Source organism: Chelmon rostratus, chromosome 7, assembly GCF_017976325.1.
Source record: "Chelmon rostratus isolate fCheRos1 chromosome 7, fCheRos1.pri, whole genome shotgun sequence".
Taxonomy (NCBI): domain Eukaryota; kingdom Metazoa; phylum Chordata; class Actinopteri; order Chaetodontiformes; family Chaetodontidae; genus Chelmon; species Chelmon rostratus.
Window position 1 is genome coordinate 16132643 of NC_055664.1, and position 21012 is coordinate 16153654.

Here is a 21012-nt window from a genome sequence, read left to right on the forward strand (position 1 = left end):
AGTCACTATTCTTTGAACCACAAATAATTTCCGTGCCTTTACATTCATTATGGATTTCTTATTATGAAAGACCTAAATGAGATCATTTTCTGGGTGAAACATAAAATAAAGGAGACAAAGAGGAGCTTGATGCTTGAAATTAACACAGAGACATGATTTGTGCTGCGAACCACTCGTCTTCGTCGAGATGGGACATACAATCCTCCCAAGTGTGAGACGCTGCCGAACTGCGTCAAGTGTTCTGTGTATTGTATTCAAATAGTGTAAAGTTACTGAGTGTTATGGGGGTTTCTAGCGGTGTATGTGTTAGAGAGACAGGAGCGAGATCCACCATTAATCATCTTACGGGAACATGACAACACCAAGGAGAGGGAGCTGAAGGGATAATAAGAATACACTGGAGGAAACAAGGCCGTTCAGTTGGAATGGTTCAACAGCTTTGAGAAAGCATTCTGCAGCGTTGGAATAGATTACCATTCTAACCCCCCCCCCATCCCCAGGCTAATCTTTTTAAAGCCAATGTGTGCTGTGTCTTTTTGGAGGTTTCTTATTCAAAGCGTTCATGTGATGAGAAAGTACTTTACAGGGCTTCCCAAAAACACTTTCATTCAGTAACCCGCATCGAGGTACGCCAAGGTGAAAAAGAACAGTCACTTAGACAAGAACGAGCGACAACCTTGGGGACTTCGAGAGGCCGACCTGTGGTGTTTTTCCGCTGTCATATTGCAGAGTGAGAGGTCGCTAAGAGATGACAGGGGCGAAAAATGTTTTCCATATCATCACTCCGGAAAAAAATCAGTCCTCTGGAGACGGTGGGGAGATCACTCAATCAATTACCGTGGCAAGGACCAGAGATGCCTGCCAGTGGATGCCTGCTCGGCCCTGCTGAGGCGGCGCACCTGGATCAAAAGACACAGCTGCATCAGTCGTGATTGAGGCTGCTTAACACCGCGGGGCACAGCTCAGTGTTGAGTTTAACCCCGCCGGTTAAGAGGGACTCTGCAGAAAGCGTGTAATGGCTCTTCTCCGAGAAGCTAAATATAACAATAAGTAGCCAGATTACATCCTGTCATGAAGATGAGACCTGCGAGTGTCGCACAGAGCTTTTGAGCAGTGTCTCTTCACGTCTTAACATCTTTATGCAAACACAACATCTGTGTAAACAGGCTGAACAGTATATAGGGGGTTTAGGTAACATCAGACAAGGAGATTAAACATTTATCCATAGCAAGCTCGTACCCAAATGATCTAATCTCTGATGCTGAAAATACTATTATGCAGATTGCTCCAGATGAGTTTTACAAGCCTTTAGAGCCTTTGAACACATATTTAATTTGTGTAGGTGGAAAACATGAAGGTGAGCTGAATTCTATAATCATTTTGAGCCTGTTAAAGCAATCAGGAGGCAATGTTTCAGTTTAATTTAAAACAGTTTTACAAGTTGATATTATTGCATTGCAGAACACATGGTGTCCTCTATATGTTATATAAGTTATTAAAGAATATTGTGGCTCCTTAAATTAAAAAAGAACAACATTACAGGCCTCCCTCTTCTTTCCTTTCCTCAGCTCTTGGTGTTTGTGGTACAAGCAACTTGCATGACATTATCGTCTTCCTGCTTGTCTCCCTATTAGAAAATAAAATTAGTTTAGATGCCTTCAAACTCAATTACCGGCTGATAGAAGGTATCCGAAGTGTCACCGTATGTGTAAAAAGGTTGGGGCAGCACCATTGATTTAGGTAGGCCTGATTAGATGTTCTTGGAAAAGTGAGTTTAATTTTCAGGACCTGGCATCAGTGGTATGGTTAAACACAAAGGCTCATTTCATTTGAACGTTTAGAAGGACAAAAACGCTGTTCGACAGGTTGGACAATGACACGGCTCTGTGGATTCCACAGATGTTCATCATTCCCATCTGCTCAGCTGTCATCAGACTGTTTCCTGTACACAATCACAGAAAAGTGGTTTGCTTCCAATTTTTAAGACACCGAAGGCCTCATAAATTTCAAATGGGGGTTTGCTGCAGTAAAAAGGACATTTTCAACAATAAATCAGTCCACCTAATCTGAAATCCATGGTCTTCTCCGCAGAGCTGCCTTTCATAATGTGATAGCTGCGTTTCAAACTCGAGTGGATAAATTACGCTGAGAGCAGGGTCAGCACATACTTTACTTTGTCAGGCTCCTGATAGAAGCCATATGACATTATAAATCAGTGTTTTATTTATTTAAATCTAAGGCAGGCTGAGTGAGTACAGCTTCCTGATAGCTGTCTACAAATGAGTCAAAAATAAATTGAATGCGGGGGGTGGGGTGGTGCAGCGACAGAATGACACTGGAGAGAATAAATAATGCTATTGTGCGGGTAATGCAAGCAAAGACTTCCTTTGCTGCTTTCAAAGTAAAAGCCTTTAAATATTTGACTTTCCTTGGGAAGTAGCCACACACAGTTTAGAGTAGGATAGTTGCGGATAGAAGTTGGTTTTAAAATGTATTATATGTACACTTTGACTTGTTTTTTTGTCAGTGGACAGGTTTTATACATCAGGTGAACAGCCACAGGCAAATGTAATTTTAGCCAAGCATGAACCTCCCACATATACAGTATGCTCTGTCCAATCCTTCTAATCCGCCAAGGATTAGAAGAGGATGGATGGATGGTTCAGTGTTGCCATGCAAAGATTCAAAAATGGGGAAACCCAAGCGAGCCAACAGACATCACCTACTCTGGGTAAAACATCATGGAGAAAATCAGACTTTTGGAATAAAATAACAATTTAAAAATGACACAGCAGACTTTCACTTGGCAACCAAACAGAAAATCTAAACACAGTCTGAGTCCAATTTAACTCAGCGATGTTCATTTACAGCAATTTGATTCGGCTCGACTCCTAGCCCTCCATCAGAGACAGTCTCTCATGGTCCCTGTGAACGTGCAGGTCAATGCAGCTCCTGAATCCATGCATTTAATTTCAATTTAAGAAGGTGTCACTGTGGTAAATGAGCGTGGCATAAGCTGGGCAGTGCTTCCCTCAGTCTGCAGGGAATGACTGATAATCAGAGGCTCTCCTTGTCATAAAGCACATATGTATTTATAGCTGAAGGAGTTCAACAGATGCATCTAAATGAAGCCAGTGACAGTGATCCACTAGTGTGTTGTCAACTGTATTTTTTACCAGATTATTAGATACACAACACCTTCATAAAGTCTGGCAGGTTTAATCAAATGAATGCCACAGTGAGTCATTACAACAGCAGCTCTTTTATGTTTTCATCTTCATCCATATGTGAAAGCAGCATTAACTCCATTCATAAGGAAAGCACATGGAGGAAGTAAGCAAGGTGATTCGAAGAACAGAATCAATATGTTTTCTCCTTATTGGGCGCTTCACCCGGTTGTGACCCCATGTGTTAGCTCCATTTTCCATTAAAATGTGCCTGTAGGATCTGATCATTCATTCTTATATATAAATGCCAGCAAGACCTTACTGTGTGTGGTACGTCTGTTGTAACGTACAGGAAACCTAATACTGGCAGAATTAAAGAAAATAGTTAATTTGTATAAAAACCAGAAACAAGACTATATAATGATTTCAGGACATTCAAATTGTGAGGAGTTTTCTGAAATAAATGTATAAAAATTAGAAATAGGAGTAGTGTGCATTTTACTCATAATCGTCTTCATCGTTCATCTATATTTCCTAAAAAATAAAAAAAAAAACATTAAAAAAAAGCTTTTTTCAAAATCTCGCTTTAGGCTGCTCAGTGAATGTTCGGCTCAAAAAGGGGATAATCTTCCAGCTGTGTCATGCTTTTCATTGTACTCATATAACATATTGCAACTACTTCTCCAGCAGTTGCACTATTTCCCATTTTTCACACCTCTGGGCCACATTCAGAGCTGTGGATCCAGAAGAGTCCAGCAGAGTCCTGTCTGCTCCATTCAGCAGCAGAGCCTTTACAATAGGGATACAGCCATGCAGGGCAGCCAGGTGTAAAGGTGTCGCCTTTCCTGAGTTCACTGCATTGACATCCGCATGATGCGATATCAAGTGGAGGACGCTTGGGAAACTGACACTGGTACAGGCGACATGCAGTGGCGTCCATCCTTCACTGTCCTCGGCCACGTTTGGGTCGGCTTCGGCTGCCAGGAGCTTCGCCACCACCTCCGGCTCACACTGATGGCAGGCGAGGTGGAGCGGGGTCCACCCGTTCTCACCTCTGGCGTTCACACAGCCGCCCTGACTCTCCAGCTGGACCACCGTGGTTTCGTGGCCCCTTAGGGCAGCCAGGTGCATGGGAGTCCAGCCTTGGACGGTCCTGGACTCTGGGCTGGACTTGTTTGACAACAGCTGCCTGCATATGCCTGTATGACCCTTCAGAGCAGCCAGGTGAAGTGGAGTGTATCCTCTGCTGTCTGCACTGTCAGTATTCATTCTTCCATTCTTCAGCAACTGTCTGACCACTCTGTTATGGCCTTCCTCAGCTGATGAGTGAAGAGGAGTGGAGAGAGAGCAGTCGGCAGCGTTGGGATCTGCTCCCTGAGAGAGGAGGAGCTTGGCAATATTCAGATGTCCGTAGGCGGAGGCTAGGTGGAGTGGCGTCCTCCCTTGCGCCTCCCGTTCTCCGACTGCTGCCTCTGACAGCCTGGAAAGCAGCAGGCGCACCACTGTTTCGTGGCCGTTCTGGCAGGCCAGGTGGAGGGGCATCCAACCGGCTTTTTCCCGGGCATCCGCCACTGCTCCTTTGTCAAGCAGGAGGCGGACGGCCCTGTCATCGCCGTTCTGAGCAGCAAAATGGAGCGCTGTCCACCGGTCCTCATCTCCCTGTGTGGCATCTGCTCCATGTTCCAGCAACAAAGAGATGATGTCATGAAGCCTGTAGAAAAAAAATGTCATTCCTACAATATTACTCATTCCAGTCTTTATACAGAAGTATCAGTCACTTTGAATACAGGAACAGGACACAGAAGAGCTTTGTTAGCCTTAGAGCTGCAGACATTATCAAAAAGCTAAATAATTTTCCTTGTGTTACTTGTAAAACAAAAAGTTTGTTAATATATTTTTATACAAACCTGTGTAGAACAGCAATAATCAGAGGAGTGTAACCCTTGGCGGTTGTGCAGTTGACATCAGCCCCCAGACTCAGGACATGCTCGACACTCTCTGCATCCCTGCTGGCCACCGTGTAGTGGAGGAGGCTCTTTTTATCCGAAAACAGCGTGTAGACATGCTCTCTTCTCACAGACTGTCTGAAACTACCAAAGTCCTTTTTGGACAGCAGAGAGAGAATGTTGTCCTTGTCGTGTTGGTCATCTGCGAAATGAAAGAAGAGGGAATTATATGAGGCAAAGAGCTGCAGAAGTTCTTATAGTCTATCGCAGGAACTTTTATTTTTATGAATTTGCTGTATTAAAGCCGAGTCTTCTTGTTTAATTGTGTACAGCGGCGTGCTTGTGTGTGTAATGGCAGAAGGCGAATCTCTCTGGAGCACAGTCAATATGTGAAATGACTTGCTTTGTGCATTAGTGTTTGAACAATTGTACCTATACTTTTATATTCTGATGGTGAGTGGCATTGAAAGCATTGATTAAAGTACTGTGAATCATCTGTTCAATAATCTAGTCAACATTTCAGAGAAAAGGGATCCAAGAGGCTGCGTGAATGTTTCTTTTCGTCTCTCTCCCTCTGATAGTTGACTCTGCTTCTCAGCACTAAAGGTAATATTAAAAATGTGACAGGACTGTAAATAGCACTTTTTAAATGTCAGCCCTCCAGGCTTTGTACTGCACTGAACACGATTTTCCATCCGACTCTACTCATGTGTTTACCTGAGGGAAGGTCAGGCATCTCCGGCAAAGCAATCTAAGATGGAAAAGACAGAAAGGAAATACTACAAAAGTTATTAGCGGTGACATCAATCATCACGAGTGGTTAACAAGCACACGTATGAATCAAAATGTGAGAATGGGAGTTCAAGGGTATGAATGACGCAACGCTTAAACAGCTACAGTGCTATAAGCTGGACACAGTTGTTTTTTGGATCATCATCATGTTGGAAAGTCAAAGCGGGCCCCATGCACAGCTTCCAGGCTGATGAATGCAAATCGTCTTCTAATATTTTCTGATTACGTGCTGCATTCATCTTTGCATCAGTTTCCCTGTGCTGCTGTAGCCCTCATACTAGTAATAGTGATGGTGTACTTTTCATCATTGGCCTTGTTGACTCCTCTCCAAACATAGATTGTATGATTGTGTATTGGTATCAACAGAACCCCTAATGTTCCACTTCATTATCAGACTTTGAGCACTGCTGATTGGTATTTTCATATCTCTGGACATCTTTTTATATCCTTTCCCTGATTTATAAAGTTCAGCCAGCTTTCTTGCACGTCCTTTGAGAGTTCTTTTGTGTTCCATATGGCTCAGTATCAAGCAAAGTCAGTGCGTCCCTGAATGAAATGTGCCAGGGTCTCTCAAGAGCTGAGTAACACATTGACTGATTATTCACAGACACTAATTACAATCAAACAAGTCACAAGTGTGGAAAGTTACCCTTTACAGCCATTTAAACCTGTGTGTGTCAACTTTTTATCAGGCCAAACATTCAAGGGTATGTTAACTTTTGATCAGGGCGATTTCAGTGATTTCTGTCATTATAATGATTATAAAAGGGCAGACACAACTCTGTGATAATAAATGGTTTCATCTGACTGCTATCCTTTAATAAAAGAAAGGTTTTCTGCATGATCAGACATATTTTCAAAAAAAAAATGGCCAAGCCAACCTCACCAAAGGGAAGTAGTTCCAGGCATTGCATTAGAGGGTAGTGTGATATATGAGTTCAATAATTTAGTATGGCCCTTAAAGGGTGTTTGAAATAAAATGGCCCTTGATATGAAAAAGATTCCCCACCACCACTTCAAATTCCTGTAAAATTTAACAAGACATACCCAAAGTAAAATGAAAGCTTTTCTTCAACCATCTGGACTACATGCAAGGTTTTGGTCTCTTTTGAAAAACAAGCCTCTGAAGTTTCATCCCCAGCAGTCAGAATCACTGTGACTGCTACTGGCATTGAGTTATTGAAGTCTGAACACACTGAAGCAGAGTTTTTGTCTCCATATGAATATTTTTTTTTGCAAATAGTTGCCTGCAGATGACTCATTTGCTGGAAAACACAGTGAGACTACAACATGAGGCCTTACCGGAGTCAGTGAAGTTCAATGAAAATTGATAAGAATACCACAGAAAATTAATATTCTACAGGTTTTTTTTAATGGTATGTCTGGACATTATACAAAAACAGGCTATTTATTCTATTTATCCATATACATATCTATATTTACATTCGGCCATCTATATTCATATTTTGTGTACATATACTCATATTTAGGCTATTTGTCTTTATATGGAGGCCATTTACCATATTTATCATTTTAAAACCCTTAATCACATCCCTATTTGCACTGAATGCCTTAATTTGACTTAAGTTAAATACTAAAGCAGCATTTCCTCATGTTCAGAATTTCTGGCTGGCTCAGTTTACACTAAAGAAGAGAACAAGGCCCGTCCTGTCAGCACAGACTCTTGTTGTCAACCGCAGGGATGAAATGGAAGATCCTAATTGGTCAAGTGAGGTGTCAGTCAAAAGGTCAGAGTGCAGCAGCCATCTCGAGACCAACATGTTGCCTACATGTACATGCTTACAACAGAGAAAACATGGAGGATTTCTTCTACTGGCTACTATGAAATGATAAAGCAGCTTTCTGTTGATTATTATAGCATTTTTTGACGAAGGCTTTGCTGGACTGGACCAACTGGGCCTTTGCCAGTGCAACCAGACTGCTTTTGTTGGAGTGTTATCAACTGTTGGATTACTGAGCCTTCACTGGTGAGTTGCTTCAGTTTTATAATCTGTTGTGGGTTTGTTGTGGGTGTTGATTGTGCCTGCTGTTGTGACTGCATTCTTGAAATGGTTTGCATCAACTGAATCACAAGAATCTAAGCTTTCCAACCGTGTATGGCGTGAGTACAAACTTTAACACAGCAGCTGTTTACATAGACGGGCAGAGTGCTGAGCACACTGACGGCCCACGGACAGGCCGTGGAGTGTTAAGCTGTTGGAGAGGAGACCAAGGAGGCCAAACACACAGCAGAAACATGACTACAAATTAATGCTAATGTTGCTCCATGAATGTGCAAATGAACAGATGTTGGCTAACAAGTGCTCCACATCAACTTAAGAGGTGATGATACTGTTTGTCAGTGTTGTCTTCACAACCTGTTTCTGTTGCCTCCGGGTGGCCAAACAAAAAAAGCAGCCACTGCAGGTTTGAAGCACCGTTTTGCCTTATTGCATCATCACTGAGCCACTCACCTGGATGTCAGTTTTCTACTTTACCTTATCCCACACCTTTCTTTTGAATACCAGTAGACTGACTGAGCTGCTCACTGTGGCAAAGGTGGAGCAGACCCCACAGTGGATACGACAGTACCGTTCAAGCAGAGTATCAGGCAGAGCTAACCTTGTGTATCGGGGAGACCAGCGAAGGATAACTTGATTTGCCCTCATCACCGTTTTTGTGGCACTTGATTGGTCCTGGGATCTTCAGGACTTCACTCAGAGCCTCCGTTTTCCTCACGGTGTCTGGAAACAAAACAGCAATCAAGCAAAGGACTGCTCTGAAATTGCCTAATCAAATAAATGTATGCCTAGACTTGCAACTCCGAATCCCAGCGGGATCCCCTCATAATTGCATCACTGCAGAGAATGAACAGTCATGCATGAATTACAGGTAAATTCTTTAATAGGTGTGATAACACAATTGGAAGAGCTCCTGTTTATGAATAAACATGACACTGCTTTGTATTCATCAACACCATTTCTCAAGCCATAAGCTCTTGTGTAAACAGAGGTGACCCACTATCTCTTGTGTGAATGTTTCACTCAAGCATAGCATGTAGTGGAATGTGTTCTCTATGTGACAGCTCATTGACTGTTGACTTGATAATTGCGAACAAGGCCAGAGAGGACGACGCGATTGCTTTGTTCGGTGCATCTTTGGTGTTTGTTTTGTCACCTGTTGATATTCTCATTAAGGGAAAATAAATTAATATCATCACTGAATATCACAGCATCCTTTTATACGCAAAAATTGCTTTTAATGCAGCATTAAAATGATGAAAGCAATTAAACACAATATCAGACAAGTCTGACAAATTAAACATCATCTTTCAATGGATGCACCCAAGATACTGTGCTTGCTATGATCTTTTGTCAAATAATGGTGGTGATATAATAATTAAACCGTCTTTGTACAAATAAGCCTTTAAAATGTACGCGTACATTATAATCCCTGGATATCAGAAAAAATCAATTCCTCTGTTTTAGATAAGATAAGATAAGAATATAGAGAATTTTTTATTCAATAAATGAATGTCTTGTGTGAATATATGCAAGATTTTGAGTAACCGAGATAAATCTCATTATGTGGGCCATATGATTTTTTGGTAATTTTGGGAACTCAGTGGATGACAGGAGCTGCAGTCCCAGTGAGAGCTGTATATTCAGATTAGCAATTTTACAGTTTGCTTGTTTTTTTAATTGTGCACCTGAGAACTGTGGCCTCTTCCTGTGGTCCTGGTCCCAGCACTGGCTCATGATGCTGATCATCTGGTCGCACTCATGGGGCCTCTGTTCAGGTATGATCTCCACACAGGGTCTCTTCCCATGTGACACCTGTAAGAGCACTGTAGTCACGCTGCACCCTGCATCCACAAAACAGATGTCAGACACGAGATTCAGTGTAGACCAGCACATACAGAGAGTGAATGCAGCAGGAAAGCTGAAAACACGCCATGTTTGCCTGGTTATGTTAAAGGAATAGTTCCACCAGTTGTAGTTTTTACGCTTTGATTAAAGAAATGCGATCATGTTAATTAGTGAGTTTGCTTGCAGGTGGATTTTCTTCCCTCTGGACAGAGCCAGGGTAGCTGCGTTCCCTGTTTTTTCAGTCTTCATGCTAAGCTAAGCTAAGTTATCAATGTGTTTAATGGACAGTAATGAGAGTAGCATCGATCTAATCTAACTCTCTGCGAGAAACCAAATAAGCCATTTCCCAAAATGTCACGCCATTTCTTTAAAAGGTTAACTTATGTTGAAGTGAATAAAACAAATTATTCGGGCTGAGTTGAGGCTCAGGTTTAGATATTAAGTACTTGACCAGGGCTGGGGTCACATTAGATAAGATAAGATAAGACTTTATTAATCTCACAATGGAGAAATTCACTCTTACAGCTATTCAGAACACAAATAAGAACAATAAGGGTGCAAATAAGAAATAAATAAATACAATAAATTACAACTGTACAAACCACAAAAAGAATTTCAAAAATGTTTAAAAAAAAAAGAGAAAGATAATAAGGTATCCTATGTACAGGAAGTTTAAGAATCAAATCTATAAAGTGTATAGAAAGTGTCTTTTGCTCAGCAGTAGTGGTTAACATAAAAGATATTTAACAAAGGTTCATTTAATATCATGGTTTCAAACAAAATGAACCATGACTTCATGAGACTGTAACATCTACACTGATGTACCTTTCAGCATGTTTTTTCACTGAAACACTGTGTGCTCGTTGCTGTTCATGACCAGATGTTTTTGTGGGAAAGTGTTTGTCTCACTTTTTGAGCTATGCACTTTAACATGCATATTTAAAACATCTGGAACAGTTTAGGCTGTTTGTGTAATGTGAGTATTTTCACTGTGCAGCAATGAAAATGATCAAGAGGGTTAATAGAGAGTGAATAGTTGAATAAATGAATTAATGTTGCAAATGTTATTATGAAAAGACATGAAAATGCCTTTAGCCGTATGCTGTTTACAGCTTGCGATCGTGTTGAACGTTATATGACCTGCAGCTGAAGAACACTTGATGAGCTTGATATGAAGAAGTCCTACCTGCATACGGTTTCTGTTGTGTCAGAATCTCCCAAATCACAATACCAAAGCTGGAAAAACAAAACAATTAAGCAGTGAGAGGCAATTCAGTCATAATTGTTTCACTTTCTCATATCATGTATTCAGTGGACTTTGTGGCAGTTGCTCTTTGGTATAAAAAATGTTTTGTTCAATAAAAACACAATGCTTTTTAAATATAAAATAAAACCAGGGAATATAAAAGGGTAAGAAAGAGTGAGCCTGATAAAAAATATAAGAGGTTTCCCAGTTACTTGTGATAGAGTGAAAATATATACAGTAGAGAGCAAGGTTACACTGTGTGAATTGCGGATTGTGCACTGAGCCAGAAAAAAACTCATTGACTCTGATGGTGCAATTTCAAAAATACCCTCAGCAAGTCACCTGTAAACATCAAAGGTGGTTCCTGGAGGATCGGAGCACTGTGTGAAGGTCTCTGGAGGAATGTAGCCTATGTTCCCTCTTGCTGTCAGATTCTCCATGAACAATTTCTTGCTCATGCCCTCTTCCCAGTGGATTAAACCAAAATCTGAAATCTTAGTGAAAAAAATAACAGTGGTGCAGAATGAGCAAGCATTGCTCTGCAGAGCTCGGAAATGTCAAAAGGTCACTGTAATCATGTGCAGTCTCAATATTATGCTGCTTTCATTGACTCCCACTGACCTTGACATGGAGATGATCGTCTAATAGGATGTTGGACGTCTTGAGGTTAAGGTGCAGTAGTGGAGGTTTCATGCTGTGTAGGAAATTCATGCCCATTGAGGTCTCATGAATCATCTGAAACTTCTTTGGCCACATCAAAGTGTGACTTGCCAGGAGATTGTTCAGCGATCCATTACTCATGTACTCCATCACCACGGCAGTTGCTTCACTGCACAGTCCATAGATGGATACAATGTACTTGAATTTCACTTTGGCTATGTTGGACGCCTCGTCTATTATTCTCCTGTAGGAAAAAAAAGGTCAGTGAAGAGGCTTTATGTATTAAATCTGCATTTTGAACTTTGACTGCTGAAAACCACAAGAACTTTGTAAAGTCCAACATTAATTCAATGTACAGAACTATGTCAATATGCTGAGAAATTGCTGCTAATTCAGAAAGTTGCTTGAGTTTGACAGCAGGATGACAGGCAATTTGTCCTAGTTTTCACAATTCCAGTCCCACCTGTAAAAGTTCTTTGCACACAAGGATGTCTCAAAGCTTTTCAGGGCACATTTTAACCGCCAGACCTTGAGCTTGACCTGGTACACCTGACCAAATCTACCTTCTGCTACCCTGATCCAGTCAGCCTCAAAGTCGTCCTTCTTGAAGTTCCTGGACTGCTGGAGGGATCCGTCAAGGTAATCCATGAGTACAGAGATCCACACAGAGACCCACAACACACTCACGGTCCTGTCCTACACATACACATAAACAGGGTGGTCTATCCTCCAGATCGACATCGATCAGTGGCGCCGCAGGAGCTTTCGTCTCATGCAGGGTAAGAGAAAGTTGTAGAACATCAGTGGCAGCTGGCGGTGTGAAAGGCATGTGGAGTCACACACATACTAGACTACACAGTTGATCTGTGGGAGGAGCTAAGGTGCAGAACTTGTTTACACGGCAATGTTGCAAAGCCGGTTTTTAGCTACCAAGACTGCTGACCTAGCTTTCGGTCTTCCAGGCAGACTTGTTATCTTTTACCTGCAATACCAAGATTTACATCTGAAAGGGAAACTGAAGGAGTCCTAAGATGTGCAGATGTGGCACCACCAGAGTATCAGCTGTGATAGTTGATATGACATATATGTCCACTGTACTTTGGGTCTGTATATACAGTAAATGAACTGCCTCATGAACCATCTACTTCTCTGAAACTGCCCTTTAACAAGGCACTTAACCCCCAGCAGCGCCGGTGGAATGGCTCAGTAGAAGGCAGTTTGTGTTTGAGAATATGGCAATTCTCCACAGCAGCAGGGTCTTGATGGAGTGCATGTGTGTATGTGTGCATGCGTGTGTGTGTGTGTGTGTGCATGTATTACTCACACTGTGGGGAAATAAATCTGTTTACACAGTTACATTGTGGGGACTCACCTTCCTTATGGGGACAAAATGCAAGTTCCCGTAATGTAAATCATGAAATTTTAGGCTTGGGTTAAGGTTAGGTTTAGGTTTAGGTTTAGGTTAAGTTGTGTGCCTGTGCGTGTGCGTGTGTGTGTGTGTGTGTGTGTGTGTGTTGCTCTAAAGAGCATTGCCTTCATACATAACTTCAAATTCATGGATCAAAAAAAACAGAAACTGAAGAAAAGCTAATTTTAAAGAAAGGCTTGTTGTGTCATGTGCATTGATACTTGATTTTTAAACTCATTAAAGGGATAGGTCCCACATTTTGGGAACCGCACTTATTAGCTTTCCTGCCGAGATTTCGATGAGAAGATTGAGCCACCAGACGGGTGGAATAAGCTCTGGATTATAAAATGAAAGTGACAGAATCTGAAAACATGGGGAAGCAGCCAGCTTGGCTCGTCCAAAGGCAACAAAATGTGCCTACCAGCACCTCTACAGCTCGAAAGATTTACTCAGGGTGATATGCTAATCTATTTCTTTGCCTGGGGTCGTTGTCATGGTGCGGAAACCAGCGGAGGCTCCAGGAAGTCACTGTTCCTGGCCAAGAAATAGTCCAGACCATAATGTGGGTTTTATACACTTGTTTTTGGAGGGATGAACAAATTTTCTATCACTGTTCATTCTTTGTCTTTGTTTATGTGAAGCTCTTGGTGCATGTGTGTGAACAGTGATTACAAATGACGTTCAGCATGGGGATAAAGTTAACCCTGTTTCCAGTCTTTGTGCTGCACTAAGGTAACTGACTGCTGTCTGCATCTCCATTTTTACCCACAAACATTAGAACAGTGTCAATATTCTCACTTTACTCATCTACTGTAACAAGAAAGCAAATAAGCATGACACGAAATGTCAAACTAGTCTTTTAAAGCTTATTGATAAACAGTGTTGTGTCTAGTCTACTCTCTACATGGTTTGGGGACTGGTTACTGTATATCAAAGTGACTCTCAGAGACATTAATAATCATTTCAAGGCCTACACTGGATGGCAAATTGACTTTGTGTTGAAAAGTGACTTTAGTACTTTGTTGGCTATAAAGGATCTGCCGTGACACTAGACATAACTGAGTTTCATTTCTCTCACACTAATCACTTAGAGGCAGTCTGGCTGCTGTTCCTGCTCTGTTTAAGACAGAGAAAACAAAATGTGATGAAAAGCTTTTGAACCAATTTGCGCGTGGGGGCTTGTTGCTTTCTACGGACAACAAGGAGGAAATTATTTCATTTGCATTATGCTCGTCAGGAAGATAGTTTTCAGTTCAAATTGGGCATCATGTCACACTCTGCTTTGCATTTGGCGCACTGTCAACTGAGCAATAATTATGCCAGGTACAAATTTAACATTGCTGCTGGCTTTGCTTGTCCTCCCTGGTGGTGCAGGGACTGTGGCGTGTGAACTGCTCGCATTTCAGCTGCCAATGTGTGAAGACATTCACCGCCTTCCACCTTGACTTCCTGTTAGACCTGGCAATTGTGGATTTCATCTTTCTGCATCATTAAAGCGGGGTGTTATTTGAGAGAGAAGATTTAAACTGCCCGGCTTATGTGAGAGGATTAAGGTAATATGGAGCTCATTCAAGAAGATGAGGAAACAAAGATGTCCTCTACCACTTTCCCCTTTATTCCCACATGCTGTTCACTTTTATAGGCTCGTCAGCGATATCTTACCACCGCTCAACCCCCTTTATGGCTGAATTTACCTGGAGATGAGGTGTTTTGTTGCAGCGTTGAAGAAAGAGATGAACTCAGATCAGCACATTTATATGAACGGGCAAACATATTTATACAAATTGTTCCTGTGGGCCACTAGTTGCGTTGGCAGTCATATAAATATTTGGGCCATCTCCCTTGGGTTTCTTCGTACCAAGCAAATAGCACATTTAGATTCGGTGTGGTTCCTGCGGAGAGCATGACGCAAATCTACACCACAAACTCACAATTGTGTCTGCAGCCCTCACCGGGCAGATGCTCGTCTCTCATTGTTCCTGTCTTTCTCCGGCTTTTATAAATTGTGAATGTGATTCATTGGGATTTTCGGTCCATACTGCAAGTCTCATGAGAGAGAGAGAGAGAGAGAGCAGCTGCGGGTCGTGATTCTTCAGCCATGTCATTTCTCCCGCTGCACTCTGAGGTGGCTCTTTGTTCAGGCTTTCATCTCAAAGAGACGGTTAGAAATGTGTATTAATAATTCCACTTCAATAGGATTTTCCCCTCGCCCTGCTCCTTTTAAATCTGCTGCATCACCCTGCAGGGCTGTGGTAGGGTGAGGATGCATGTCCGTGGGGCTCGCCTGGCCTATCGTATAGCTCTGTGTTGTCATCAGGCTGCAGGCACCCTAAACGGAAATGCTCTAAACACATTATTATGAGACTTTGTGTAATTACAGCTGCATTATTCTGCAGCAAGTTAACTGTGGATGATAACTTTTTATCTGAAATATGAGGAGACATGAGCAGAATAACTGTCATAAATGTGAAAGCTCCTCCATCATTAATACAGAGTATACACTGAATCCGCACTGTTTTTGGTGTTTTTTTTATTGGGCAATGCTCTGCAGAACTCCTCGCACCACAATGTTCTCCCCACCACCCTTACCCTTCAAGTCTCTCTCTATGTGTATGCTGGTGAGGTGATAGGCGAATTTAACATTCACTGACAGCCACAGTTTCACGCTTCACTAACTCACACTATTATTTAGGACAGACTCGTGGATTGATGTTCCAATGAAAACCAGGCACTCGTGATCCGATTCCTGATAGGCTACCTGAGGGGAGAAGTCTGTATTCATTGACGGAACCCACATCTCGCAGCTCAGCCAATCACATTAGCAGGCTCTGCCATGCTAGATAAGATGACTGGCTGGAGCCTACAGCTTTTCCATGGCCCCTCACATCCTCTAATAACTAATAAGCTTAACTTCAGTGCCTCTGATCCATATTCTGTGAGCACGTAAAGCGCTAAACATCACGAAAAAAGATGAAAGAGTGGGGGTCATTGAGGTGAACTCCTACCTTGCATTTTGTCCCCATAAGAAATCCAATCCAATCCTGCAAAGCTGTGCACCTACATACATAGTAAGGGAAGAGGAATCCCAGTCTTGGCGTCGCTATAAGTAATGTTCCTTCACTGATAATTTAAAATGTGATGCTAGAAAAAAACAGCTTTTCCATTGTATATCATTTCATTGTAATGATTAAGGATTTAGGTCAGAGATTCAGCATTCAGCATGGATTAAAGTTAATAATGATCAAGAGTTCCTCCTGAGAGACGTATCAAAACTAGTGGGGAAAAAAAACAAGCAGTGATTAAACATGTTCCACTATTTCTCATATCATATCACAATATATTGACGCAATGTTATACATCATTTTGATTGGACATTTAAAAGGAAAACCAGCGTTTCCCCTGAGCAGCGCATCACAGGGTCTCAATATAACTGTCAAGCCATGAATGCATAATTGTATCATATAATATATAAACCAGTATATGAGCTAGCTGTCAATCTGAGATACAAAGAGTATTGATTTGTTGCCACTGAGGGAAAATAAAGGGATCAGAGCAGCTTTTCTATTTGGTCCGGCGTTTATTTTCAGTGAATGATAATAGACTGCTCATGGTTAAGTGTGAAATTCGACTGCAACAGCTGTGTCACCTATGAGAGGAGGTGGGAATTGGATTGCTCCTCATCGTCTAGTCTGGCCTTTACCAGCTGATGTGACTGGCCGCCTCTGCTCTACGGTTAATGTGATTGACCGCTCCACTGTCTGTTGACTAATGTAATTGTCGGCAGCTATTTTGGTGAGGATGTGATCAGTGTAATTGGCAGTGGTTCCTCCTTGGTCACGGTAGGATCAAGTCACCTCCCGGCCGCAGACAGCCACAGCAGGCTCGTGGTGGAGCTGCCGGGTGGAGCGGCCAGATTGCCCGGCGACGGTAGGCCAGCCACACCAACAGCAGCGTCACTGTGGCCAGAGAGGAGCCGACCACCAGGCTGACGATGACCAGGACCAGGTCCAGCTCTGCTGGGTCTGAAAATGAGACAGAGAAGCAATCATACATGAGGCTGCAGTCATGATTTATTCGTCTTAACGGAGAAAAAATAATTAATTCCCATCCACCACCAGTCTTAGAACCCATCATACCATCGTCTGACTACAATTTAACCTCTGGGGGCAACCGCCAGTGTTTCAGGGCTTCTAGTGTAGAAAACAGAACAGACTTCCTCCTCCATGTGTCATTGTTTGCAGTCCGGTTAGCAACAGTACTTTCAAACTCGACCACAATTTGACATTTCCACTAATCTCTACAAACATGTATCTGCATATGAAAGCAGATCAATTTAAAAAAAAAGCCAAATCTCTGTCTGTGATTACATTTCAGCCAATGCGTTCCGCCTGTTTTGCTCTCTGCACAGAGGACTTGCATTCAACCAAAGCTTGCTCAAACGTGATGTGAATGCTACTCCAGACTACAAACAGAAACCAGAACGCTTCCAATACCAAATTTTTGTCTCTAGCCTGCAGATTCTGCTTCATCTGTTTATGGAGATCACAGTCACCCTGCCTTCACTGAATTACAGATATATTTGATAGTGTGGAGCTTCTTTCTCTTTCACAAGAACTCACAACAGTGTAGAAGGCGCCCCTTTAAAAAAATGTTTTCTTTATTATATTTAGAAGAAGTACGGCTTTTGCAGGTAAAACGAACAGAGGATGAAGAGACCATTTCAGCTCTCTGTGTGTGCATTTTGCATGCTGATTGTAGAGTAGTTTTCCATGGATACACCCATGGAGATATATAATATATACACTTTGCACACAGAGAGCCACAGGAGAAGAGCCAACTATATGGCTCTCCTCACGTTCTATAGATAAATGGCATGGTCATCTCTCATTTCCTGTACGTGCTCTGTTATCTCAGATTGATCATTTGTTTTTTAAGGCAAAGCCAATAATTACCCATCTCCTCCGGGAAGGTAGAATTCTTCACTTCTCTCAGCATGGGACCAAAGGATATGCGATTCCTGAGATTGGTGACAACAGCCTCTGGACCCTCCAAGGGAAATGAACTCCTCTGCTGAAGGCACTGCTATAAAAAGACAAGGGGAATATTTAGCATGCGAGTGTGAAAAATGATAGAGTAGCTAAGAGGTGATTAACTTTTTGGAGGAAGGATGGTGTTCCTGTTTATCATCAAAAATAGCAGGAACACCGAACAGAAATAGTTATTGAGATAATATAGGGGCACTTCTCTGATGAGTCTGGCTAAAACCTGCATTGCTTTGTGGTATTTTTTATTTATTTATTTATTTTTTTGGATAAAAGGGCTGGAGCAGAACATCTATTTCAAACACAGTGCTGGAAATAGGATTTTTGCTTGAAAGAAACACTCTTTCTTTTAATCTAAGTGGCCAGCTCTAAGATGGAGCACTTCAAACAAAGTAGTAAAGACATAATGTTTACCTCTTATGTAAATGAAATGTTTTAGTAAAATACGTAGCCTGACATCAAGTGCCAAGAGAGAAACACCGTTTCAAGGACACAAGGGTGGAAAAAGCAAACAGCGCACACAAAGGAAGTCGCAGATTACATGGAAAACGTGGAAGTTCACGCTCTGGGTATTGTAGTTTTGATTGATCAATGCATTTTAAACATCAGTAAAGCGGGCAAACACCTACTGTGAATTTAAAGCGGCCATTACCCAGCTGAAAAAAACAAAAAAAAAACAAAACAAATGCTGGTCTCAGAGACCTTTGCACTACGAGAAAACATGAGGAGACACTAGAAGCATCATCAGAGAGCTGTAGAAGTGCTCTGCAGAGGCAGACATGAGAATGAGTCTCCAGAGTTTATCCTCTGTTTCACCTCTGCCCTCGAATGTGCACTTGTCAGATGATTCACTTTTCCCCATTAAAGCAGCGTTCTTGTTCCCACAACAGCAGGAGATGGCAATTGATATTGGCGTCCTTTGCTACTCTGCAAGTGTTGCTGTGAAACTTTGCAAAGACCTTATCCGACCTCCAGAACACATTATGACATGACAGATGCTTTAGGCTGCGCGTCTCTGGCTGTCGGCCTTAGCCTTAGTCAGTACATCCCACTCTTTTCACATTTAGCAATGAAATGCTCCTACACCTATAGCTTCATACTGCACCTTCCTTTTTGAACTTCTAATTAAAAAAAATGATTTATCCTCTTGCTTGTAAATAATTCTTCCTCTCCTTTTCTGCCGCATTTGACCATAAATTCATTTACCTCCTCCTCACTCACCTTGGTCTCTCTTCTTGCTCGTCTACCCGGCCCGTTTACATCAGCCTGTTCGCTCCTCATCTGTCTCCCTGTTTTCACAGTGTCACACCTGTGTCACTAAATTTAAATCACTCTCAGCTGCTCATTCACTCATCGTCTCGCATTCATTACGCTGTGCACCCACTGCAGTCTTACCCTTTCACAGTCGGAGCGGTTCTTCAGGCAGACACTCAGATCACAGTGTAGGTACACCACTGAGTAATTAATCATTTGAAAGAGACTGATGGTGAAGCTGGCACTGGTTGACAGGACGCTGGGCAGCAGCCTGATCCCCGCTGGCTCTGCTGCTAACCTGAGGCACCAACACAAACACACAGTACAACCTTGGCACAGTCATTTTCCCATGAAAGAAAAAAGTGCAATACATAAGCAAAAAATGGTCAAATTGAGAATATCCTGCAGGTCAAGTCTCCATACAGCTGTCAAAAGCCTTTGAAGCTGTATTGATCAGCAAACAGTAAAGGCAGCTAGCTATCAATATTTTACATTGAATTGAGCTGAAATCTTAAGAGGCAAGAAATCACGTTAGATAAAGGTTATCTTTCACTTTATGTTGCTGTCAGATTAGTATCATTGCTCATGGTGCATATGAATAACTTAATAAGTTATGTATTTAAATCCGACATTATCATCTAGAATTTATTCACCAGTGTGCTGAAGTTTGGAGTTTACTCAGCTTCTAACAAGAGATGTTTTTATGATTTCAGGCTGACGTTGAATGAGGAGACACGTATTAAAAAGATTTGTCCCAGGTGTACACACCTTTTACAAGTGTTCTTTTCAGATGCAAAGTAAAAAGTCAGCAGCCAGCCTTTTCACCTTTTGATATATTTTAGAGGTGGTGCATTTATACTGCTGCCCCTCTAAGTGTGCAGGTGTACACTGAATTTCCATCTGAGTGATGCTGGCTCACAGAGATAACGCCATCAACCTATAGCAGTCCCCTGTTTACCCAGCAGGGATTATTCAGCTCCTAAAAACTGACCTGCAGCTCCCTGGATTGATATGAACTATAGCAACACTGTTTCTCCAGTAAACACATTTGTATGTGTGGCCAGGTTTTGTTTAGGCAGACGTTGGAAAGTTGCATTATTCATGGATGTATTTCTATAATATGTTAATAAAAAAAAACAGAAGTCCGGTTTTTCTCATTTATTTTGTCGATAAAGGATAAAAGACTGAGGGCTTGTTTTATTTTTGTGAAATGCATTCCAGATGGTAGAACATAGATCAGTAAATGTCCTGTAAATTTCCCACTGTGCAACAGCTGTATTTGCTGACTCTGCTTGTCTATATTAAGCTTTTATATTACAGGAAAATAGAGTTATGTGTCCTCGTATTGTTTTGCCTTATTTTACCTTATATGCCATATAAACAAAACAGCATACAGCATATAACCCTGCCCCCTCTGAGCATTAAACATCAAAATCTCTGCCCAGTCATCTTGTTTCAGCCTGTGTACCTGGAGAAGAGGCAGCAGGTGGAGTTGGTGAAGTCAGGCTGGACGGCCGGGGACAGGCAACAGGAGGTGACCTCAAGGTTTATTCGACTGTTGTTGGTCTTCAGGTTGATAACCACTCTGAGGTTCCCCATGGCAGGCACAGCATCGCCAGGCTCCACAC

The 21012-nt window shown here is 41.9% G+C and overlaps 1 protein-coding gene across 1 annotated transcript; it reads right to left on the bottom strand.

Annotated features, from left to right (window-relative positions):
- Positions 1-2463: 2463 nt before the first annotated feature.
- ankk1 (ankyrin repeat and kinase domain containing 1) lies at positions 2464-12489 on the bottom strand. The gene is made up of 9 exons (XM_041940523.1): positions 12144-12489; positions 11642-11924; positions 11363-11514; positions 10961-11010; positions 9615-9770; positions 8528-8649; positions 5831-5864; positions 5075-5315; positions 2464-4878 (listed from the first exon to the last, which is right to left on the bottom strand). The coding sequence occupies exons 1-9, from the start codon at positions 12326-12328 to the stop codon at positions 3843-3845; spliced, it is 2259 nt and encodes a 752-aa protein (XP_041796457.1). The 5' UTR covers positions 12329-12489; the 3' UTR covers positions 2464-3842.
- Positions 12490-21012: the final 8523 nt, after the last annotated feature.

Coding starts and splice junctions, on each gene's coding strand:
- ankk1 (XM_041940523.1), bottom strand. CDS start 12,328: ATGGATTACCTTGACGGATCCCTCCAGCAGTCCAGGAACTTCAAGAAG. Junction 11,515..11,641: donor ACGATCATCTCCATGTCAAG/GTCAGTGGGAGT, acceptor TTTTTCACTAAG/ATTTCAGATTTTGGTTTAAT. Junction 8,650..9,614: donor GAAGAGGCCACAGTTCTCAG/GTGCACAATTAA, acceptor TTTTGTTTCCAG/ACACCGTGAGGAAAACGGAG.